Source organism: Branchiostoma lanceolatum, chromosome 5, assembly GCF_035083965.1.
Source record: "Branchiostoma lanceolatum isolate klBraLanc5 chromosome 5, klBraLanc5.hap2, whole genome shotgun sequence".
Lineage (NCBI taxonomy): Eukaryota > Metazoa > Chordata > Leptocardii > Amphioxiformes > Branchiostomatidae > Branchiostoma > Branchiostoma lanceolatum.
Window position 1 is genome coordinate 1358854 of NC_089726.1, and position 26184 is coordinate 1385037.

At 43.6% G+C, this 26184-nt stretch overlaps 2 protein-coding genes across 2 annotated transcripts; both read right to left on the reverse strand.

Annotated features, from left to right (window-relative positions):
• Positions 1-16523: 16523 nt before the first annotated feature.
• On the reverse strand, positions 16524-18090 carry LOC136434357 (lactose-binding lectin l-2-like). Its single transcript, XM_066427142.1, has 3 exons — positions 18022-18090; positions 17370-17756; positions 16524-17240 (listed from the first exon to the last, which is right to left on the reverse strand). Exons 1-3 carry the CDS (start codon positions 18062-18064, stop codon positions 17230-17232), a joined length of 441 nt encoding a protein of 146 aa, XP_066283239.1. The 5' UTR covers positions 18065-18090; the 3' UTR covers positions 16524-17229.
• A 3-nt stretch (positions 18091-18093) lies between these two features.
• Positions 18094-26025, reverse strand: LOC136434578 (collagen alpha-1(I) chain-like). The gene is made up of 14 exons (XM_066427456.1): positions 25776-26025; positions 25014-25141; positions 24717-24879; positions 24197-24604; positions 23711-24109; positions 23040-23426; positions 21149-21241; positions 20867-20983; positions 20609-20701; positions 20286-20405; positions 19420-19539; positions 19253-19312; positions 18447-18702; positions 18094-18397 (listed from the first exon to the last, which is right to left on the reverse strand). The coding sequence occupies exons 1-14, from the start codon at positions 26023-26025 to the stop codon at positions 18094-18096; spliced, it is 2898 nt and encodes a 965-aa protein (XP_066283553.1).
• Positions 26026-26184: the final 159 nt, after the last annotated feature.

Sequence of the window (26184 nt, forward strand, 5' to 3'; positions counted from 1 at the left end):
TTGGGGTACAATGTACTCAATGTTCATTGCCATAAGTACAAAATAGAACATCATGGAACTAATGCACAGCATGTGCCTTAGATAGATAGATCACTTTCAGACCAGTGTATTCGGCACATCCTGTTCATTGCGTAATGGGATTTAAGATTACATAGACAAAGGGAGATAAAAACAGGACATCGAAAGCGGGTTCGAAAACGTTGTACCTGCTCTTGAGGCGTACATCGCGTCCATGGTGCCTGAAGAAAAAATGCAAAAATTACTGCATGATTCATACAATACAAAGTATAAAACATGTAAATATTGCTGCATTTTATGACATATCAACATCGGTTTTGTTAAAAATGACAAAAGTGTATATTCTGCCCGTTGACATTTGTAAAAGATGGAAAGAGACCATTTACGGACATGATACAAGACTTCCAAGACACCGAATACTGTAAATTTTGTTGAAGGCGCGTTCAGGTTTAAGATGGAACCGACGGTATGCATTTAAACAGATTTCTAAGTACAATAATCGACTTATATCCAAAGCGAGAACAACAAAGCAAGATAAGCGGAATTGAAAACGTTTTACCTGATCCAGAGGCGTACATAGGGTTGGGTATCCTCGCAGCCATGTGAGCAAGTGCCCGCCAATCAGTCTGAGGCTCCTGTATGGGTGTGGTTCCTAATGGAACATAACAAAAATGTAACTATATAGTCATCTGTAGAAATCCTAGGGCGAGTAATCCGAGTGTCACAACGACAACAGAATTGAAAATGAATCAGCAAAACATGAAGCATAAACGACTGTAAGACTTAAAAGGGAATCGATATATACTATCAACAGCCATGAACCATCTTGTTAACATAATCTTTTCATTTCAAATCTGTCTACATTTTGCAAAATATCGTTTGAAAAAGGATGTTGATAAAGATTATATATCCTTGGCCGATAGCACTTATAGTTAATGTAGTAGTAGTGGTAGAAGTAGCAGTAATAGACTGGTTTATTCAATATTCAGTACGATAGAGAAGCATATCTAAATTTGTAGCCATTGGGCTGACTTGTATGGTTCAAACAAGAAATGAAAAGAATATTTTGAGAAAATCACAAAACATACCAGCACCTGTGTCACCAGTCTGGGACTGCTGCTGCCCTCCCGACATGGTGCCGCTTGTCAGGTTTCTGCACAGCAAAAACACGTCCTGCACCTGGCAAGGCGCTTGTTGACTACCGCGTAGTCCCAGACTAAACGAAATATGAAGCCTCACATCACAACATCAGAAACCAAAGATGGAAGCAATTCTAGTAGGCAGGGTAACAAACACCGCCCACATGGAGACAAATTATGTGAACATGTCATCCGTTTTTTTCCATAGATATTGAAAAAAAGCTTTCGAAAACAGCCTAAAAAGGCATATACTGCTAGCTTGGTCATGTTGAAAAGACTTTCAGGGATTTTGAACCTAAAGAAAATACTTTTTCTCCAACATGATCGACATCATGTAGTGATTCTATGGTGCATTTCAAACATGTGCCTGTAGATGGCGCGCTCAAACGGGACGGGGCGACGTTCTTAGACTTCGTATTCAAGATTGGAGTGGTCAGAATAAAGGTATTCTAGTAAAGATACTAAAGAAATTTACTGCTTTTTAAAACAACTTGTTAACTTTGCATTTGTGTCTGATGAGTGTTGACAGTGCATAACATAAGTTAACCAGCTGTAGCTGGTAGCGGCTGCCAACAGAACTCGCCAATAGTACGGCCATTATCATTCAGACGAAAAAATCATCAAGAACAAAAATACTAATACTAATAAAAATAGTGAAGGCCGCAACAAATTTTCAGCAAAACACGAATTTATTATCCTCTAAGTCGTTTGCACAGGCATGCCATTAACATTAGCTTGTATCTTTACTATAAGTTACATGCTTCTTACCAGACGATTTTTCTACATACAGAGTTTGAATCTCATGATGATTACAAAATCCATCCAGCTTTGGATAAATTTAAACCTTTTCCCTGCTGCCTAACGTGGTAACCAATAGAAAATGGGGTGACAAATGCCTGCTTTAGTGTTTTCGGCCCATTGCTAAGAACCACTCATCAGTGCTCTAACAAATATTGCATGTTATAATAATAGATATAACATTTAGATACATATAGACTCTTTCAATAAGTTTCAATTTTGCATGACTTTTGGAACATGTGTATGTCAGCATACAAATACACAGATAAACAAAAAAAAATAGTAAATGTTCTGTAGATTCAAATCTGAATCAAATTTTATCATTGAAGCTTAAATCCACGAATCACGCAATGGTATGACCTTAATTCATGTAAGTATGTATGTATAGATTGAATAATTAAGTCTAAAACGTTTCTAAAAGAACTGATAGAAATAACTTTAAATGTACGTGGTTAAAGTAGAAAAACTTAACCAGATATGTATGACATATGCTTGAGTTCAACTGAGGTCACCAGGCAACTAGACCATTTTGATAATAGATGAAAACAAGGTTTTGACACCCAAAATAAGACAATAGTTCCGATCTACAGCGTTTACTACAAGTTCCTTGTGGTGAAAAGTCCTTCTACGCGATTACTAAGTGTTTAGTAAGGTGGCATACTTCTACTCTCTCTCTACAAAAAGGCCGCATAATGCAGCCCTTTGATTAATGCTCTGTGGTAGCTTCTCTCCCCGTAAACTGCCTACTGGCGCCCGCTGACGGAACTGCAGCAGCCCATTTAACGTTGTAGCTGTGAGTTGTTTTACAGCGGAAGGCAGAGAACCGATGAGCAGTGGTGGCTGGAATCCGGCCTGCCGCTTATCCTTGTGCTGAAAAGATAAACGAAACTTCTATCAGTAAGGTTCGAATGATGTGTCTTTGTGAGTTTCACAGCACAACCGCGATGGTGATATCATATAATACTCAGAAGAGTATTTTCATCAGTAAGATTCGACTGATGTGTTTTTGCGAGTTTCACAGCAAAACAGCGATGATGATGAAATACGATTAAGTAAGTAAGTAAGTAAGTGAATGAGTAAGTGAATTAGTGAGTGAGTGAGCGAGTGAGTGAGTGAGTGTGTGAATGACAGTGAATGAATAAGTAAGTGAGTGAGAGAGTGGGTCGAATGAGTACTAACGCTGTTCCATGCAATTTGGATTCATTCACACAAAAAAAGGTTCACATGATGTACCTGGAGAAACTTGGCAGATGAAGTAGTTCTTGTCGTTACATTCCCCGATGTGCCATATGCCTTTTCGTAATGTGGAGTATAAAACACAAGGACCGACGCCATCCGCTTGTCCCGTAGCCCACGATTTGTAGTCACCACGTGCAGAACCGTCCACACACTCAAAGCTTCCCAGTTCTTTGCTCCCGGATGTGAATAGGGTGATCAGGAAGGCGTTGTTCTCGGCGCCCTGGGGCATGGCGAGGGTGCCGCCGTCTTCACCACAGGTCGCGGCCGCATCGCTGAAGGTCTTCCGTGTGTGGAAGGCCTTGTAGCAGATTCCGCGGAACATTGTATAATCTTCACGACAAGATACTAAAAGAAAGATTTGCATTCGTACAGGAAATATTAGAAGGACCACAATTTCCGTATTGATTATCTATTGCTTGTCTTCTTTTTAGAGGAGTCAGTGAGTTTCCAAATCAACATCATGGTGCATGATCTGTTTTTATCCTCGAAGACCTACTGTTGAACCCACACTATAAAACAGAACAAACCCAGCAAACGTATCAAAATATGCCAACAAAGTTGAATTAAAAAGAAATTGCGTTCATTCCAACTTGCCTGTTGTTTTGCTCATCTCGTGAAGACGCTGCTCCAGGGCCGCAGTTCGGTTCCGCTCGTTGCCCAGGTCACGTTTCAAAGCGTCAACGGTCGTGGGCAGTAGGGATATGTTGTCCAGGTCGTGCTTCAAGGCGATGAAAAGTTGGGATATGTTGTCCAGGTCGCGCTTTAAGGCGTCAACAGTGGTGGACTGTTGGGATGTGTTGTTCAGGTCGCGCTTTAAGGCGTCAAGCGTGATAGCCAGGTCCGATATTTCCTAAAATCGTTCAGGAAGACAAATGTCAAAATAAAACGAACAACAGAAGATGGTTCACAAATATTGATGTTTACTTAAAAGATAATGAAATTGCTGTGTAAGATAAAATGATGGGGGATTCTCTAGACATTGTAATGTTTACCTCCTTATTGATGAACATCAGAGGGGCGAGTCCCACAGCGACCAGGCTCAGCAGCGCAGCGATCCCGGCGGCCATGCAGCTGCGGTGGGAGCGGATGAAGCTGCAGAGAGCACGGCGGCCGCCTGCTCCACCAGGGTACGCGCGGTCTGTTAGAAATAGTTATTTTGTTCCGGTCATGATTAACTTTACGTGAACTTCGTATTGACACAAGGCGCCATTATTGAATGGGCAGAATTAGGGGTGGGTACCGCTACAGTGTACCGGTCCAAAACCGGTATTTTGTTATGGACCGGTCTAAAAAAAAGGTCCGGAAAAAAATCAGTGTACCGGCCTATGGACCGATTAAAAAATTCTGGTCATAAGTATATAGTTGTTGTCAACTACATTGTACTCAAAGAAGAACAATATTACTCTGAATCTCTTTTGTGAGACAAAAGTTACCTTGAATACATGGCATGGCTGCATGCTTTGGTATATCTTCGTTTTCTTTTTGCACGTAGTATGTACATTAGTATGCACCGATAATTCTGATATACAATTTGAACAGAGCTTGTAGGGCTCACAAAGACCTTTACTTGTGTCTCGCTCGCCAAAATATGATGTACTGAGACACTACTATAATCAGGTCCAGGTCCGGACCTGGACCTGACCCTCTGGACCGACCTGGACCGGACCTGAATTTTCTGCACCGGTACCCACCCCTAGGCAGAACCGTTTAGCCACTTTGACAACTATACATTTTCTCCTACTAAGCATCTTATACAAGATCTCTCACGATCTTTACTTCATGAAATTATTTTTCTAAGATATTTTCTGCATTCCCCATAATCCTCTTGACAGATCATAAGAATCAGTATGATTGATGAATTATGTTTAAAACATCAAGCCTGTATAAACATTCTCCTTCAAAAAATATTTTGATTGCACATATATTAAAACAACACACGTGGTGTCTTTAAGACTAAAGAGAAAACTTCTAAAATACTTATCTACCTGCAGACGTGTACGTTGCGTAACGTTTCACCACCTCGTCTTCTTCGTACGTGTGTGAGGACGCTTGCCCTTCCTGTCGCTTGTCAGAGGCGACGTTGCCATGGCGGACACGCCCATGAGAACCACCCTGATGGACAGGAGGGGGTTGGAACGGTGGTGACTCCTTCCGCTCAGCTTGCTGCTGCCCCGTCTCACGTAAAGACGGTGGGAGATCCTCGTCCTTGATTGTATAGTACACTCTCTCGGCTTCTTCGTACGTGTCTGACGACGCCCCCAGCCCTTCCTGACGCCTGTCAGAAGAGTCGCTGCTTTGATGGACAGCAGGTAGTCGGGGCAGCGGCCTGCTGGTTTGGGCGCCGCCCGGGCCTGAGGGAGGGGTCCGGACGGGCTGTGTTTGCTCGGACATTTGGACGGTGCTGGCTGGCAACAGGAGCACAACCTGTACGGATAACAGTGAAAGAGGCATGAATATAGAACATAATATCAAAATTAGTCTGGAAATACACATTTGCCTATATTTGTAAGACCTGGCTGCGCATGAGCTGACTTTATAAGAAAGAACTGAGGTTGCGAATGGCGTTGACATTTCTATTGTACTCGCGGGCAACGCTTGCACAGTGTATGAGGCATGGATTTAGAAAATGATATCATGATTAGCCTGAAAAAATACGAATTTGCCTTCACATAAAAAAAAAGAATTGCCTGCGCATGAGGTGTTGTGAATGGTATGTTGTTTTTCTGCTATGCCTATGGCAGACATATTATGGTGACAAGGGAATCCATCGAAGCTAAGAGGCACACATCAAGGTATGCAAGTCCCTAAGAAGTACTGATTCTGATGACAAAGTTTGATATTGCAATCCCCTCTGCCATCTCTTAACGCCTTTGTCATAACAGAGACGCCCACATACGCCACGCTTAGGCCTTGGAAAAACATTTTGTGTTTAACGTAGCAAAACCTGCCTACCTTTTTTTTTGAGGGGTCGACCGCTGGCAAGGAACATAAAATGTTCGATCTGACATGTGGGTGATGAAATTGAAAACAGGATTTCAAATAGTCTTCCAAATTTTCTTACAGACTTCCTACATTTCACACATTTGTTGGATCACTTAACAATTCTGCTGAAATATGATTAAATAAAGAAAGAAGGGGATCCGTATGTCCCAAAGAGATGTTAGCCAAATACATCCCGGCCTTACTACGATAGGCTGGATGCCGGGTTAGATCGGACACGCTGAGCTCGGTTGGACTGATGTATGCGGGACAGCAGTACATTTGGATAGATTTGGAGTCTGTAGAGGATGTCATCCATAGAACTTATAATTATTTGCTGGGCCTTATGTTGAAGGAATATAGTTTATACGAAATATTTTTATAGATATAGAGAGATAGCGTTATCCGTTTGCCTTACAGATATTTCTTCATGAGGCCATGTTGATAATAGATACAAAAAAGTGTAGGTTGAATTGTGGATTTCTCAGAAGGGATGTGTGCTGGTAATAAAGATATTCAGTAAATGTGCTGTTTTTAACAAGCTGTTCACTTTTCACGTAATAAGCACTGGCCATGCAGACATTGGATAACATCAGCGGGCCAGGCAGCTGCAGCTGGTAGTGGCTACCTGCAGAACCTGGCAATAATACGAACATCGGTATTCAAGCGAACAAATTAAGGATAACAATAGAGATGCATTGTTTGCGTTTGACTTAGTGCAATGCATAATACACTGACACAATAAGAATACTAAAGGCACCACAAAGTTTCATCCAACCGAATGTCTTTATTAGCTTCTACGGCCGTTAACGTTTTACAAACCGGCTATAAAGATACAGATACAGAAACGTATTCATCTGCATAGCATTTTCCTCGTTAGATTACATACACACTTCTTATCCAAATTTTTGCATTCTTTTTCATGCATCTTCTCAACATCAGATCAGATTCAAAAGTTCCTTTATGATTGGAACCCACTACTACAAACCATAGATCAATTACATGTTTCCTACCATAACATTTCTTCTACATAGCATGCAGCATGGGGCCCGTATCAGATTCAAAGCCCACAATTGCCAAATCAAAACTCTTACGAATATCATCTACAAGCTCATTTGATATGTTTGATATTTTTGATATATGTATAAGGTCCATTAGTTTCAGTTCTATTGAATTGGCCGTACATATATATATATTTAATATATATATATATATGTATATATATATATATATATATATATATATATATATATATATATATATATATATATATATATATATATATATATATATATATATATATATATATATGTATGTATGTATGTTTGTATGTATATATCTTTATATTATGTATATGTTTATATAAATGTAAATATATATATGTCTCTATGATGAGAAGCAATCTCTGTCTCTGTCTCTGTCTCTGTCTCTCCTTCTCTCTCTCTCTCTCTCTCTCTCTCTCTCTCTCTCTATATATATATATATATATATATATATATATATATATATACCCGGTGTATATATATACGACCTATACATGTCCTAAAAGAACTGAAACTATTTATATATAACTTAAAACTATCAAAGCGTTGAAATTGAAGTTCATTATTACGAATCACACATTCCTATGACCTTATGTATGATTACTCAATCTATAAATCTTTAGAATAAACTACATGAAGCTTAGCAATGCTAATTAGATTTTTGGACAATAGTCAATACGTCATAATTTCTACATTTGAGCATTTCTCATTTCTCCATAACTTGAGCTGTACGGGATGAATATTCAAAGCCCAATACGAACAGCGATTACATGATGCAAATTTTCAGGTGTTACATGAAGGTTACCAGGCAACTATTCGATTTTCACCCAAAAAAGCTTTTAACACTCATAATAAGGACAGCTAAACAGGGATTACTAATAGTCAATTAGGGTTCATCAAGGTGCTACAGTCATACTGATTTTGTTACTAAAGTGTCGTCAACAAGGTGACAAAAATGCCTTTTGATCAATGTTTTCCTGTGTTAGCTTCATGCCTCAAGCTCGTGATAACAGCGCAAACGGCTTCCTGGCGCCCGTCGGTGGTACTGCAGCTGCCCAGTTGTAGCTGTGAGTTGTTTTACAGTGGATGGCAGAGACTCGATAACCAGTGGAGGTGACACCCCGGCCTGCCGCTTATCCTCGTGCTGAAAATATAAACCCTATCAGTAATTCGAATAATGTGTCTCATATCGATACCAATGGCGACTTAATGAGCGTAATCAGATTGAGCGTGCTGAAATTTATCAATCCATATCCAACAAGATTGGCAATGGAAAAATGACATTGCCATGGCGACGGTTGTTGTTGTGCGTGATGTGTTGATGTATTATGTCTGTGGTACTGTAAATTGCTGTACGTATCCGCCGGGATCCGCGGCCATTTCGTGCAGTGACAAGTTGAGTCATGTTTCCACTTAATAAGCACCAAATGAGTATAGGTTATGGGGTCACAAACCTGTTACTTGAGTAACCTTTGGCATAACTATCTTTCAACCAACACCTGCCTTCACATTGATGACAGGAGTTTAACGAAAGCTGATCACACAATATCTGCTTGGAGATGAATGAAACCTAATCACACAACATCTGCTTGGAGATTAATGAAAGCTCATCACAACATCGGCTTGGAGATGAATGAAAGCTAGTCACAATGAAAGCTAATCACAACAACTGCTTGGAGATCAATGAAAGCTAATCACAATGAAAGCTAATCACAACATCTGCTTGGAGATGAATGAAAGCTTATAACAACATCTGCTTGGAGATGGACGACATCTAACCACAGAACATCTGCTTGGAGTTAAATGAAAGCTGGTCACACAACATCTGCATGGAGATGAATTAAATCTAATCACACAACATCTGCTTGGAGACGGACGACATCAACTCGCATAACATCTGTTTGGAGTTTAATGAAAGCTGATCACACAACATCTGCTTGGAGATGAATGAAACCTAATCACACAACATCTGCTTGGAGATGAATGAAATCTAATCACACAACATCTGCTTGGAGATGAATGAAATCGAATTGAACAATATCTGCTTGGAGGTGAATAGATCGAAACACACATCTGCTTGGAGATGGATGAAATCTAATCTAATCACACAACATTTGCTTGAAAATGAATGAAACCACAAACAGTGATTGACAGCGTATAAAACACATTGAAAAGAACATTGTCAAACGTTTTAAGTCAAACTTGTACGTAAACTTGTGAATAAAATATTTCAAACTGTCCAATGAACCCCAACTGTGGCCCAACATATACACCACATGTCCTTTATACACACCCATAATTAACAAGCACATGTGAATAACAACACTTTAAACAAAGGCCATAGCAGCGCAGATATCATATCCAGGCTCAACATTGCCCATCATGAAATGCAACGCATATTTGCTTGCCTGTGACATTCCAATGCCACATGCCACATACCAGCTAGCCACATGCCAATGGTTGACAACATTCCTCATTCCGATGGTCCCAAGAGACATTCTCTTCTTCCAACTGATACAGATCTCTACATCCACAATCCAAGGTATGCAAGGGATTAACATTCTCATTCCGATGGACCCAAGAGACACTCCTGTCTCCAATTGATACACATCTCTATATCCGCATTCCAACGAATCCAGATGGTAACCATCTGATGATAATTCCTTCCTAGCAACCACATTGTAATAAACCATAGGAACCAAAATAACCAGATTTGACATTTCAACTGTACAGCGATGAGAGGAACACCCTGGGATTGTTGACAAAGAAAAGTTGAGTCAGGTTTCCACTTAAACAGTCTACACACAGGACCCACGAACCAGGTACATCGTACATCAGGTACGGTAAAACTGGATATGTTTGCAAAGGTTTTATTGATTTTGCAGTAGATAGATCATGCAGAGTAATCTGCATTTTTGTTTAAGTGTGTGGTTGATACAAGGAGGTGTATGCAGGAAGAAGAAATGCTGGTGGTTGTTTTAAGCTTACACTAAAGAGGTCATCACAAAAAAAGCAAACTTTAAGACCACAGCGAACATTTCTCCTTTCACGGTATACACACTATACCGGGCTGGGGGGCCAGGTTGCCAGGATGGTAGAATGGGAGTCGGTGGGTCTGTGTAAGCGAAGAACAATTGGACCAAAGGTACTGTGGACTTGTATATCTAACTAAACCAGGAGCTGATAACAGAAACAGGTCAACTCTGTTAAGCCTTTTTTCAATTAGCAGTTCTACATATTTAAGCACCAAATAGGCCATGGGGTTATGAACCTGTCACTACAACATGTAAATAACAAAGGCCAGAACAGGGCGGAAATCATGAGTAGAGTAGAGTAGGGTAGGGTCTTCAGTGACGTTCAGACTTTATGTCTAAAAGTTTCTTTAACCTCACTCTCCTCGGCAGCGTTGAACCAGTGTCTTGTGTTCATTACCGGGCAGGCCTCTGTTCCGTGTATTGCAGTTATCTTTAAGGATAAATCCTACACATCTCTAAAGCCACATCCATTAGAACTAACATTTCACAACATAAAACTCATTAGTAATGACACACATACATGTGGACCAGTCCCTACAACCACACTCAAACAAATATTCAAACCTTACATAACACAAATACATATAAGCCCGGTGTATGTTGAAGGATTTGAGTACGCCCCGAGAGGGTGGACAACTCTATATCCCAGTCTTCAGACTGAATTTTTGCCTGACAAGAAATATAACATGCAATGAAAGCAGATAAAGGTACAGTAACATACAACGTTACCATTTTTGTAAGCACCTCTACCGAATGTTGATAAAACTATATCGGCACATTGTCATCAAATCAATAAACGCATATAGAATGTCTTTAAACTTCTCAATATGGATTGGCTTTTACCTTGTCCTTCAATGCTTTGTATGGAGGTACCTCTGGAAGTGCTCCACATGACGAATAAGAACAATCCCAATTCAAGACGCAGTGCTCCACACAGATAAATAAGAACGATCTCAATGCAAGTCTACTATAATCACATTAGGTGTATGGGCAGAAATACCTTTCTGTCCCAGGACACAAACTTTCTGTCCCAGGACACAAACATACCAACATTCCTGTTGGCTATAAATTCCTGTTAACACATACCTCTGGACAAATGCCTTTAAAATTCCAAGAATTCTCCGAAACTGCACACAATACTACACCATTACAGGCGACATACCGTATACCCCTGGACAAATGCCTGTACAATATCTAGAATTCTTGCAATCTGCACACAATACTATATCATTTGGCTCGCCCCTGAGGCGTCGCCAAAAAAGGCAGGTTCACATGACGTACCTGGAGTGACTTGACAGATGAAGCGGTACTTGTAGCCACATACAGAGTTAATCCAATTGCTTTTCAGGTATGTGGAGTAAATAACGCAATCATGACGGCTACCCGGGGCTCCCGGAGCCCAGGAGTTGTAGTCATGAAGTGCGGAACCGTCCACATACTCAAACATGTCTTCGCTGCGCTGTCGGTACAGGCCGATCCAGTAGTCCCTTTGATAGGACCCCATGCCAGACTTGTACAAGGAGACCAGGAAGGCGTCGGTCTCAGCGTCTCGGGGCATGGCGAGGGTGCCGCCATCTTCACGGCAGGTCGCGGCCGCATCGCTGAAGGTCTTCTCGGTGGTGAAGGCCTTGTAACAGAAGGCAAGCCTCATTGTGTAACCACTTGGGCAAGATGCTGTAAGAAACATTTGCATGAGCAGAAGAATTATTGGAAAGACCCCTATTTCCGCACAGATTTGCTGCCCGACTGTCGTCCATTGGAAAACGTCTTTCTTGCGGACTGAGTGATTGTCTGAGTTAACATTATTTTGCACCATTTGTGTTAATCCTCGAAGACTTACTGATGGATCCAAATATAAGAGAAGACAACTGCAAGAAAATATGTTATAGAAATCAAGTAAATTAATAAAGAGTTAAACAAACAACACCTGTATGTTCGTCCGATCCGGTAGGGCTTAGACACTTGGACATCCCTGTTGGACCGGGCGGCCCGACGGGTCCCATCAGCCCTCGGGGCCCAACTGGTCCAGGGAGCCCGTCTTTTCCCACAGGACCAGCTGGCCCCACGGCTCCCTTTTCTCCCGAAGGCCCAGGAGACACAGGTCCAGCTGGCCCCATTGCCCCCTTTTCTCCCGGAGGCCCAGGAGGCCCGGCAGACACAGGTCCAGCTGGCCCCATGGTTCCTTTTTCTGCAGGAGGCCCAGGAGGCCCAGGAGGCCCGGCAGATACGGGACCAGCTGGCCCCGTGGCTCCCTTTTCTCCCGGAGGCCCAGGTGGCCCGGGAGGCCCAGAGAGTCCCACCTTGTCCCCTGAAAAGACAAATTCAGCCTTCCCATATATATAAGGCCTCATCCGCCCATGATATCACAAGAAATTCACTAATTGCTGGGATAGACAATTTAATTCTACAGGTTCTTCCGAGAGGATCTCCTACAATACCATACAGGTTCGAAATCATGCTAAGGACACAAATCTTCATAGATTATTCTAAGGTGCTTTTTCTGGGTTGGTTGAAGGGTAGCGTTTCTGTATTTATTGTTGTACTTCAATTACTTTGTATATCACTCAGTTAATCACATTACTTTGATCTAATTTTAGTTATTTTTAATTTGCTGAAGTTTGTCTTTGTCTAATCTTATATAGCTTTTCTGTTGACCTGTAATGTGAGTTATTGTAGTTGAGTGCTGTGCCACTATCTTCATGTATTTGTGCATCGTGCTTCTAGTTGATAAAAAAATTGAAAAATGCTGGCAAAAACTAGATAACGTACCATATTTTAGAAGGAAATCATTCTACAGATTCCAACATCCTCTATTAAATATAATGTTGATATTCTGTGATATTAGAACTACTTACGTTCCAGCTCGTTTACACGCGCTCGCAGCGTTTCAATCTCGCTGGTTAGAGGGAATCTTACTGCAACATCAAACAGGAAAATCACGATGGTTAAACAATGAACAAGACAACAGGGACTTTCCAGTACTATCATATTGTCATATTCTTTTAATAGAAAGAAAGCTCACCTGCAAAATATGAAAATAGCACAGCGATGGCCACGACGAACACCGGGATCGAGATTTGCCACAGCTTCCTGCCTCTACCGACACATTCAGCCTTCTTGTCGGTGGTCGCGTCACGGGCTGCTGTTTAAGAGAAAATATCTTTCTCAGATTCTAAATCTTTCAATGATGTTGAGTGAGGACAGTCACAATCACAGTGCACCAAGTACGTAGTTATAGGAAAATTTGGCACTAGTTAATGAAATGTTAGCCAGTGTTCAAACAATCTCTGGCTGGCTGGGGTTGATTTGCCTTTTACCGGAGAAGGCGGGTAACCGTCGGGCCGGCCGCTAGGAAGCGCGATTTAGTCAGGCTAAACAAAGGTGGAAAAGTCTCAAGTTCGAAAACACCGTCGATGGGTATCACATTAAGTATGCACAGTTCCTTTAAAGTTCGATATAAACCATCGGATCTGACTTAACTATATCTAAGCATACCACATAATGTCACGAACTCAAAATACACTGAGGTCTGTAAAGTAGTCAGAACGCTTTCTTCAGGGTAAAATCTTCGACAAAGGCTGACTGCAAGGGCCAAAAAACATGGGGACTGAAAGCGTTTTACGAGAGAGAGAGAGAGAGAGAGAGAGAGAGAGAGAGAGAGAGAGAGAGAGAGAGAGAGAGAGAGAGAGAGAGAGAGAGAGAGGGAGAGAGAGAGAGAGAGAGAGAGAGAGAGAGAGAGAGGGAGAGAGAGAGAGAGAGTCAGTTTCTAACTCCGTCGATTTCCTTGAATGAGAACATACAGTCACAATGCGCCATGCATGAAGTCATATGAAAATTGGTCACAGAAAACCGTAGCCTCTGTTTACACAATCTCTCGCTGGTTGGGATATATTGGCCATAACAGACAAGGCAAGAAAAGTAGGGACTGAAAACGTTGTACCTGATGCTGAGGCGTACATAGGGTTGGGAATACGCGCAGCGACGTCGGCACGTGCCCGGAAATCAGTCGGATGCTCCTGCATGGGTGGAGCCCTGCTGTCGGTGGCCGCGTCCCGGGCTGCTATTTGAAGGAGAATATACCTTTGTCAGTTTCTAATTCGTTCCATTAGTTTGATTACATACAATCACAATGCGTCATGAAGCCATATGTCCATTCGTCACTAGTTGAGAAAAGGGTAGCCTCTGTTTACACAACCTCTCGATTGTTGTAATATATTGGCCAAAACAGACAAGGCAAGAAAAAATAGGGACTGAAAACGTTGTACCTGATGCTGAAGCGTACATGGGGTTGGGTATACGCGCAGTGGCGTCGGCATGTGCCTGGAAATCAGTTTGATGCTCCTGCATGGGTGTGGCTCCTGGGGAAAAATCACAGCATTTCATACAATCGGACATTTGCGGAAAGGCTATCTGGGTGGTTGAGCATGCACATAATATAGAACAGGCTTACTGATGCCATACCCGATTACTAGCATAAATCAAAGGCAAGACAGAAACGGCACACAGGACATAAAATGTGTTACCTGCGCTGGAGTCGTCCGCAGGGCTGGGCATACTCGCAGCGGCGTCCTCAGGACAGTTGGAGTAAGTGTGATCCTCCTGCATGGGTGCAGTCTGAGGCTCTTGCCTTGCTGTGGCACCTAGCAAAATCAGAAACTTAGAGTTATTTGCGGAGATGCAAACTGGGTGATTGACTGTATATATCATATGTTATTTATGATTACTAGTATAATACCCGGTTATCAGAATGTATCATAATTTATAAAGCAAGACAGGACCGGGACATAAAACTGAACGAGTTTTACCTGCGCCTGAGTCGTACGCAGGGTTCGGCCCACTCGCAGTTGCGTACTCAAGCCAATTGGAATAAGTGTGCGCCTCCTGCATGGCTGTGGCGCCTGGAGGTAAATCACAATTTGTTACACAGATGTCTGTGGATATTCTGCGGTGCTTAACACAAGTCCAATAGTAGGTGATCCGATTGTCAGAGAGGAGAAATCCACGGCACACCGCTGCTGACTCAACACCACACAACAGCCTCATGATGAGATATCAGAAATAAAAAATCCTCGCAGTGCCCTCCTTTAACTGAGAGGCTTCAAACATTTCCCCTATTAAAAGAATATTTCCAGAAACAGCTTGCCCTATAACACGCTGTCAATATTTTTCAAAAATGCACCCTTACCTGTGTCACCAGTCTGGGACTGATGCTGCCCTCCCGACATGATGCCACTTGTCAGGTTTTCGTACAGCAAAAACACGTCCTGCACCTGGCAAGGCGCCTGTTGACTCCAGCGTAGCTCCAGACACAAAGTAAAATTTAGAGCCTTACATCACGAAATTGAAAACCAAGATGCAAGAACTACACAGTGAGCGGGTAATAAATATTTCACACATCGCTACAAATTATCTGAACACGTAATCAGTTTGGATGTTGCAAACGAACACAGCCTACAAAGGAATTTTTTCTTGTTTGTCGGGTAGAAAGTTATTGAAGTCATTTATACAAACACCTGTTGGAGAACAACATGTTTTTCCTAGAAACCCTACATAGTGAGATGGAAATATTACTTCATATTAAAAACTAGTCAGCAGATTTGTTGTTGTTGTCTCTGCACTAAAATGTATACACGCATCCTTTTGGGGAAATATATTTTGTATAAACGGCCCATACAATTAATAACTAGCATACATCACTATTTTTCCTTTAAAAATCTGTATAATCTTGTATCTGTGTTGACTGGAAAAAATTGTGTAGTAAATTGTGATTTGTAAGAACGAATGTTTGCTGGTAGATATTTAATTAAATGTACCGTATTAAAAAATATATCCAATTTTTTTTTTTTAAACAAGCGATGCAGACATTGCATAACGTAAGCGGGCCAGGTAGCTATAACTGGTAGTGACTACCGGCAGAACCTGGCAATACTGCACACAGCAGTATTCCAGCGAACGAATTGATGATAAAAATAGAGAGGCATTGCTTAGGTTTTAATGAGTACAATGCATAGTACATAGATTTAGTCAGTACACTTGAAGAAGCTGTCACGCGAAACCGGTCGTGGTACTAGACTGAATAAAAGTTCTACACAGGAACTATGCGGCTTTCTTACTGAGGGACGACTGCGGTGTGTAAAGATGTCGGTTAGCTTGAGGAATGAATCCACTCTACTATATACTACAATGTATAGTACACTTACACAATAAAGTGTAAAAAGTAAAGGCACAAAAACTTTCAACCAAACAAATTTCTTTATTAGCTACAAAGGACATTAAACTTTTTTTCACAAATCTTTCATTGGCTTTATAGAATATTTTGATCACTAGATAAGTTACACACGTCTTGACCAAATCTTCATCTTATCCGAATTTTCTTTTCTTCCTCATGCAGCTTCTTAACTTCAGATCAGATTCAAACACATCAAATTTACTACATGATTGGAACCCACTACTACAAATCAAAGATTAGTTACCATTATAATTCTCTACATGTCATGCATCTGAACCTCATATCAGTCTCAAAATCCATCCAAGTGCATACATTTAGGCCAATTCTTGCCAAGTCGAAACTCCCACAAATACCAATTACAAGCTCATATGATATATAAATAAAATAAGGAAATAATAGGACAGTTAAACAGTGACTATTAATAATTCCTTAAGCGTCAAGGTGAAAAACCCTTTTGCTCGATCAATAAGAGTTCACTGACTTCTACTCGATTACTAAGGCTTTACTGAAATGATACAGTCGTACTTTCTGTTCCTAGAATTGCTTCAACGAAGCGGCAGAATTGCCCTTAAATCCACGTTTTTTCTGTATTAGATTCTTGTCCAACAAGCTCGATCGTGATAGCATAGCGCAAACGGCTTCCTAGCGCCCGTCGGTGGTACTGCAGCTGCCCAGCTTTAGCTGTGAATTGTTTTACAGTGGATGGCAGAGACCCGATGAATAGTGGAGGTGACACCCCGGCCTGCCGCTTATCCTCCTGCTGAACAGATAAACACTTTCAGTAATTCGAACAATGTGTATCAAATCGTTATCGTTACCAATGGCGACTTAATGAGCGTGCTGAAATTTATCAATCCATATCCAAAAAAGGCAGGTTCACATGACGTACCTGGAGTGACTTGACAGATGAAGTCAAGCTTGTAGCCACATCCAAAGTTGCTCCAATTGCCTTTCATGTATGCGGAGTATACAACGCAATCACCATGGCTAACCGGGTTTCGCGGAGTCCAGGAGTTGTAGTCACCAAGTGCGGAACCGTCCACCCACTCAAAGCTGTCTTCACTGCGCTGACGGTGCAGGCCGATCCAATGGTCCCATCGAAAGGACCCAGACTTGTGCAAGGAGAGCAGGAAGGCGTTGGTGTCAGCGTCTCGGGGCATGGCGAGGGTGCCGCCGTCTTCCCCACAGGTCGCGGTCGCATCGCTGAAGGTCTTCTTGGTGGTAAAGAACTTGTAGCAGATTCCGCGGAACATGGTGTAACCACCTGGACAGGACGCTGTAAGAAAGATTTGCATTAAAAGAAAAATTCTTGGAAGGACTCAATATCCGCACTGTTTTTCTGTCGTCCATTGAAAATTAGATCACCTCCTTGCAGACTCACTGATTTTCTCATCTGTGCTTATCCTCGATGACTTACAGACTTACAGTTGAATCCATACACCAACTACAACAAACATAAAAAAACATGTCGCATAAATGAAAGTAAAGGAATAAACATCTAAACAAACAACTTTCGGCACGTGACGGAATGTGTGCCTCACCTGCATGTTCAGTCGGTCCGGTAGGTTTTGGGCACTTGGGCATCCCTGTTGGACCGGGCGGCCCGATGGGTCTCATATTCCCTCGGGGCCCAACTGGTCCGGGCGGCCCGTCCTTCCCCACAATACCAGCTGGCCCCATGGCTCCCTTCTCTCCCGGAGGTCCGGCATACACAGGGCAAGCTGGCCCCATTGCCCCTTTTTTTCCTGGGGGCCCAGGAGGCCCGAAAGACACAGGACCCCCTGGCCCCGTGGCCCCCTTCTCTCCCGGAGGCCCAGGAGGCCCGGCAGACACAGGTCCAGCTGGCCACGTGGCTCCCTTTCCTCCCGGAGGCCCAGGAGGCCCGGCAGACACAGGTCCAGCTGGCCCCGTGGCCCCCTTTTCTCCCGGAGGCCCAGGAGGCCCGGCAGACACAGGACCAGCTGACCCCATGGTTCCCTTTTCTGCAGGAGGCCCAGGAGGCCCGGCAGACACAGGACCAGCTGGCCCCATGGTTCCCTTTTCTCCAGGAGGCCCAGGAGGCCCGGCAGACACAGGACCAGCTGGCCCCATGGTTCCCTTTTCTCCAGGAGGCCCAGGAGGCCCGGCAGATACGGGACCAGCTGGCCCCATGGCCCCCTTTTCTGTAGGAGATCCAGGAGGCCCAGGTGGCCCGGGAGGCCCAGAGAGTCCCACCTTGTCTCCTGAATAGACAAATTCAGCCTTCCCATATAAGGCCTCATCCGCCCATGATATCACAAGAAATTCGTTAATTGCTTGGATAGACAATTTAATTCTACAGGTTCTTCCGAGAGGATCTCCTACGATACCATATAGGTTCGAAATCATGCTTAGGACACAAATCTTCATAGATGATTCAAAGTCCTTTCTATGGGTTGGTTGAAGGGTAGCGTAGCTGTGTTTATTGTTGTACTTTAATTACTTTGAATATCACTCTGTTAATCACATCACTTTGATCTAATTCTAGTTATTTTTAATCCGCTGAAGTTTGTCTTTGTCTAATCTTATATAGCTTTTCTGTTGACCTGTAATGTGAGTTATTGTAGGTGAGTGCTGTGCCACTATCTTCATGTATTTGTGCATCGTGCTTCTAGTTGATAAAAAAAATTTAAAAATGCTGGCAAAAACTAGATAACGTACTATATTTTAGAAGGAATAACGATATCAGTCTACAGATTCCAACATCCTCTATTAGATATAATGTTGATATTCTGTGATATTAGAACTACTTACGTTCCAGCTCGTTTACACGCGCTCGCAGCGTTTCAATCTCGCTGGTGAGAGGGAATCTTACTGCAACAACAAACAGGAAAATCACGATGGTTAAACAATGAACAAGACAACAGGGACTTTCCAGTACTATCATATTGTCATATTCTTTTAATAGAAAGAAAGCTCACCTGCAAAATATGAAAATAGCACAGCGATGGCCACGACGAACACCGGGATCGAGATTTGCCACAGCTTCCTGCCTCTACCGACACATTCAGCCTTCTTGTCGGTGGCCGCGTTACGGGCTGCTGTTTAAGAGAAAATATCTTTCTCAGATTCTAAATCTTTCAATGATGTTGAGTGAGGACAGTCATAATCACAGTGCGCCAAGTACGTAGTTATAGGAAAATTTGGCACTAGTCAAGCAAATTTAAACCCTTGTTCAAACAATCTCTGGCTGGCTGGGGTTGATTTGCCTTTTACCGGAGAAGGCGGATAACCGCCGGGCCGGCCGCTAGGAGCGCGATTTAGTCAGGCTAAACAAAGGGGGAAAAGTCTCAAGTTCGAAAACACCGTCGATGGGTATCACATTTAGTATGCACAGTCCCTTTAAAGTTCGATATAAACCATCGGATCTGACTCAACTATATCTAAGCATACCACATAATGTCACGAACTCAAAATACGCACACTGAGGTCTGTAAAGTAGTCAGAACGCTTTCTTCAGGGTAAAATCTTCGACAAAGGCTGACTGCAAGGGCCAAAAAACGTGGGGACTGAAAGCGTTTTACGAGAGAGAGAGGGTGAGAGAGAGAGAGAGAGGGAGAGAGAGAGAGAGAGAGAGAGAGAGAGAGAGAGAGAGAGAGAGAGAGTCAGTTTCTAACTCCGTCGATTTCCTTGAATGAGAACATACAGTCACAATGCGCCATGCATGAAGTCATATGAAAATTTGTCACAGAAAAGGGTAGCCTCTGTTTACACAATCTCTCGCTGGTTGGGATATATTGGCCAAAACAGACAAGGCAAGAAAAAATAGGGACTGAAAACGTTGTACCTGATGCTGAGGCGTACATAGGGTTGGGTATACGCGCAGCGGCGTCGGCACGTGCCCGGAAATCAGTCTGATGCTCCTGCATGGGTGGAGCCCTGCTGTCGGTGGCCGCGTCACGGGCTGCTATTTGAAGGAGAACTTTTTGTCAGTTTCTAATTCGTTCCATTAGTTTGATTACATACAATCACAATGCGTCATGAAGCCATATGGAAATTCTGTCACTAGTTGAGAAAAGGGTAGCCTCTGTTTACACAACCTCTCGATTGTTGTAATATATTGGCCAAAACAGACAAGGCAAGAAAAAATAGGGACTGAAAACGTTGTACCTGATGCTGAAGCGTACATAGGGTTGGGTATACGCGCAGCGGCGTCGGCACGTGCCTGGAAAGCAGTCTGAGGCCGCTGCATGGGTGTGGCTCCTGGGGAAAAATCACAGCATTTCATACAATCGGACATTTGCGGAAAGGCTATCTGGGTGGTTGAGCATGCGCATAATATAAAACAGGCTTACTGATGCCATACCCGATTACTAGCATAAATCAAAGGCAAGACAGAAACGGGACACAGGACAGAAAACGTGTTACCTGCGCTGGAGTCGTCCGCAGGGCTGGGCATACTCGCAGCGGTGTCCTCAGGACAGTTGGAATAAGTGTGATCCTCCTGCATGGTTGCAGTCTTAGGCTCTTGCCTTGCTGTGGCACCTAGCAAAATCAGAAACTTACAGTTATTTGCGGAGATGCAAACTGGGTGATTGACTGTATATATCATATATTATTTATGATTACTAATAGAATACCCGGTTATTAGAATGTATCATAATTTATAAAGCAAGACAGGACCGGGACATAAAACTGAACACGTTTTACCTGCGCCTGAGTCGTACGTATGGTTCGGCCCACTCGCAGTGGCGTACTCAAGCCAATTGGAGTAAGTGTGAGCCTCCTGCATGGCTGTGGTGTCTGGAGATAAATCACAATTTGTTACACAAATGTCTGTGGATATTCTGCGGTGTTTAACACAAGTCTAACAGCAGGTGATCCGATTGTCAAAGGGAGAAATCCACGGCACACCGCTGCTGGCTCAACACCACACAACAGCCTCATGATGACATATCAGAAATAACAGATCCTCGCAGTGCCCTCCTTTAACTGAGAGGCTTCAAACATTTCCCCTATTAAAAGACTATTTCCAGAAACAGCTTGCCCTATAACACGCTGTCAATATTTTTCAAAAATGCACCCTTACCTGTGTCACCAATCTGGGACTGATGCTGCCCTCCCGACATGATGCCACTTGTCAGGTTTTCGTACAGCAAAAACACGTCCTGCACCTGGCAAGGCGCTTGTTGACTCCAGCGTAGCTCCAGACACAAAGTAAAATTTAGAGCCTTGCATCACGAAATTGAAAACCAAGATATAAGAACTACACAGTGAGCGGGTAGTAAATATTTCACATATCGCGACAAATTATCTGAACACGTAATCAGTTTGGATGTTGCGAACGAAAACAGCCTACAAAGGTATTTTTACTTGTTTGTCGGGTAGAAAGTTATTGAAGTCATTTATACAAACACCTGTTGGAGAACAACATGTTTTTCCTAGAAACCCTACATAGTGAGATGGAAATATTACTTCATATTAAAAACTAGTCAGCAGATTTGTTGTTGTTGTCTCTGCACTAAAATGTATACACGCATCCTTTTGGGGAAATATATTTTGTATAAACGGCCCATACAGTTTAATAACTAGCATACATCACCATTTTTCCTTTATCATTATAGTTCATTTAGTGAAAGTTAATAAATACCACAATAGAGAGGCATTGCTTAGGTTTGAACGAGTACAATGCATAATACACTTACACACAAACAACAACTTTCAACCAGACAAATTTCTTTATTTGATAGCTTCTACGGCCTTAAACATATTTTCACAAATATTTCATTGGCCTTACTCTGCATCTATAGAATATTTTGCCCATTAGATAAGTTACACACGTCTTATCAAGATCTTCATCTTATCCGAATTTTCTTTTCTTCCTCATGCAGCTTCTTAACTTCAGATCAGATTCAAACACATCAAATTTACTATATGATTAAAAACCAATACTACAAATCAAAGATTAGTTACCATCATAATTTTCTACATGTCATGTATCTGAACCTCATATCAGATTCAAAATCCATCCAAGTGCATACATTCAAAGCCAATTCTTGCCAAGTCGAAACTCCCAGAAATACCAATAACAAGCTCATATGATATATAAATAAAATAAGGAAATAATAGGACAGATAAACAGTGACTATTAATAATTCCTTAAGCGTCAAGGTGAAAAACCCTTTTGCGCGATCAATAAGAGTTTACTGACTTCTACTCGATTACTAAGGCTTAACTGAAATGATACAGTCGTACTTTCTGTTCCTAGAATTGCTTTAACGAAGCGGCAGAATTCACGTTTTTCTGTATTAGATTCTTGTCCAACAAGCTCGATCGTGATAACATAGCGCAAACGGCTTCATAGCGCCCGTCGGTGGTACTGCAGCTGCCCAGTTGTAGCTTTGAGTTGTTTTACAGTGGATGGCAGAGAATCGATGAACAGTGGAGGTGACACCCCGGCCTGCCGCTTATCCTCCTTCTGAACAGATAAACACTTTCAGTAATTCGAACAATGTGTCTCACATCGTTACCAATGGCGATTTAATGAGCGTGCTAAAATTTATCAATCCATATCCAAAAATGCCAAGTTCACATGACGTACCTGGAGCGACTTGACATATGAAGTCAAGATTGTAGCCACATCCATAGTTGCTCCAATTGCCTTTCATGTATGCGGAGTATACAACGCAATCACCACGGCTAACCGGGTTTCCCGGAGCCCAGGAGTTGTAGTCACCAAGTGCGGAACCGTCCACCCACTCAAAGCTGTCTTCACTGCGCTGACGGTGCAGGCCGATCCAGTGGTCCCATCGAAAGGACCCAGACTTGTGCAAGGAGAGCAGGAAGGCGTTGGTGTCTGCGTCTCGGGGCATGGCGAGGGTGCCGCCGTCTTCCCCACAGGTCGCGGCCGCATCGCTGAAGGTCTTCTTGGTGGTAAAGAACTTGTAGCAGATTCCGCGGAACATGGTGTAACCACCAGGACAGGATGCTGTAAGAAAGATTTGCATTAAAAGAAAAATTATTGGAAGGACTCAATACCCGCACTGTTTTTCTGTCGTCCATTGGAAATTAGATCACCTCCTTGCAGACTCACTGATTTTCTGACTTAGCATAATTTTTTCATCATCTGTACTTATCTTCCATGACTTCCAGACTTACAGTTGAATCAATACACCAACTACAACAAACATAAAAACATGTCGCATAAATGAAAGTAAAGGAATTAACATTTAAACAAAGAACTTTCGGCACGTGACGGAATGTGTGCCTCACCTGCATGTTCAGTCGGTCCGGTAGGTTTTGGACACTTCGACATCCCTGTTGGACCGGGTGGCCCGACGGGTCTCATCAGCCCTCGGGGACAAACTGGTCCGGGCGGCCCGTCCTTTCCCACAGGACCAGCCGGCCCCATGGATCCCTTTTCTCCCGGAGGCCCAGCTGACCCAGTGACTCCTTTTTCTCCCGGAGATCCCGGAGGCCCGAAAGACACAGGGCCAGCAGGCCCCATGGCTCCCTTTTCTCCAGGTGGCCCGGCAGACACAGGGCCAGCTGGCCCCATGGCTCCCTTCTCTCCCGGAGGTCCGGCAGACACAGGGCCAGCAGGCCCCGTGGCTCCCTTTTCTCCCGGAGGCCCGAAAGACACAGGGCCAGCTGGCCCCATGGCTCCCTTTTCTCCCGGAGGTCCGGCAGACACAGGGCCAGCTGGCCCTATTGCTCCCTTCTCTCCCGGAGGTCCGGGTGGCCCGGCAGACACAGGGCCAGCTGGCCTGATGACTCCCTTTTCTCCCGGAGGTCCGGGAGGTCCGGCAGACACAGGACCAGCTGGCCCCATGGCTCCCTTCTCTACCGGAGGTCCGGGTGGCCCGGCAGACACAGGGCCAGCTGGCCCCATGGCTCCCCTTTCTCCCGGAGGTCCGGGTGGCCCGGCAGACACAGGGCCAGCTGGCCCGATGACTCCCTTCTCTCCCGGAGGTCCAGGTGGCCCGGCAGACATAGGGCCAGCTGGCCCCATTGCTCCCTTCTCTCCTGGAGGCCCAGGTGACCCGTCCTTTCCCACAGGGCCAGCTGACCCCATGGCTCCCTTTTCTCCCGGAGGCCCCGGTGGCCCGGCAGACACAGGGCCAGCTGGCCCCGCAGCCCCTTTCTCTCCATGAGGTCCTAGTGGCCCTGATGAAGTACAAGTACAGTTAAAGACTTAAAAACATGATCACAATTGTTTAGCAAAATTAGCGAAAGTTCGTCCTTTGAGTTAAAGAATTTTGACGACATTCCAACTTGCCTGACTTCTTGCTCATCTCATGAAGACGCTGCTCGAAGGCAGCAGTTCGGTTCCTCTCGTTGTCCAAGTCACGTTTCAGGGCGTCAACAGTGATGGACAGTTGGGATATGTTGACAAGGTCGCGTTTCATGGCGTTGAATGTGATGGTAAGATCAGATATTTCCTAAATATCGTTGAGGATGCCAAACAATTGAAATAAAACAAACTACAGAAAACGGTTCACAAATCTTGATATTCACGAGAAAGAATGAAAATGCTGTCTAATAAAAGAGAACGGTTGGAATTGTAGTTTTTTACCTCTTTATTGATGAAGAGAGTCAGAGGGGTGAGTCCCACAGCGACCAGGCTTAGCAGCACGGCGATACCGGCGGCCATGCAGCTGCGGTGGGAAAGGATGAAGCCTGCTCCTCCCAGATACGCACGGTCTGTACAAATATTAGTTATTTGGTTCTGGTCATTGCAAAGCTCATTTTAACCTCGTGTCAAGATGATGGCAATATTGAATGAGAGCGTACAAAAAGGGTGTTGGACCTATCAAAGGCTAAGCACCTAATGCTAGCTGGCTCAGAAAAGAACAAGGAACTGCCAGCCTTCACAACTGCGTCATAGACTAGACTGGGAGGGCGGTGGGGTAGTAGACAGAGAGGACAACAGATGCATTCGGTGGATTAAGGAGGCTGTCTAGTCCGGTTGAGTAAGTCAACACCAGTGATGAACTGGGACGAGGGGGGACACAAGCTTAGCCGCAATTGGGCTTGTGTTCTCGACGCAAAAGTGCCACCTACTCCGGCTACTTATAGCGGTGAGAAGCAGTACTCCAGTCAGAAGCTCTGAAGAAGGTGTCTGGTAGACACCGAAACGTCAGCAGGTGAGATTCATTGGTTGTGTCAAAAGAATATCCTCTATCACATGTTCTACCAACCTGATGAAATCATTTTGTCATGCTTCAAGAACCAGTGAGAGTTATCACCCATGATTTTTCAAAATTTGTTTTGTCCTAAAACTATTGTAGAGTGGAACTCGCTATCATCAAGTACATTATTACATCCTTCTGCTTACCTTGCTGCAGCCCCGCCCCACGTAAAGACGGTGGGAGATCCTCGTCCTTGATTGTATAGTACACTCTCTCGGCTTCTTTGTACGCGTCTGAAGACGAATCTTGCCCTCCCCGTTGCATGTCAGAAGGGCCGTCACCGCTCACACGGGGACCACCCTGATGGACAGCAGGTAGCCGGGGCAGCGGCCTGCGGGTTTGGCCGCCGCCCGGGCCCGAGGGAGGGGGCCGGGCGGGCTGTGTTTGCTCGGACATTTGGACGGTCTGGTGGACAATGGCCGCACAGTCTAAAAAGGATAACTGTGAAAGAGGCATGAGATCTGCCTGCGCATGAGGTGCTGCGCATTTTGTTTTTCTGCAGCTGGCAGACACATTATGACGTCAAAGAAATTCTTCAAAGCTACGAGCACACAT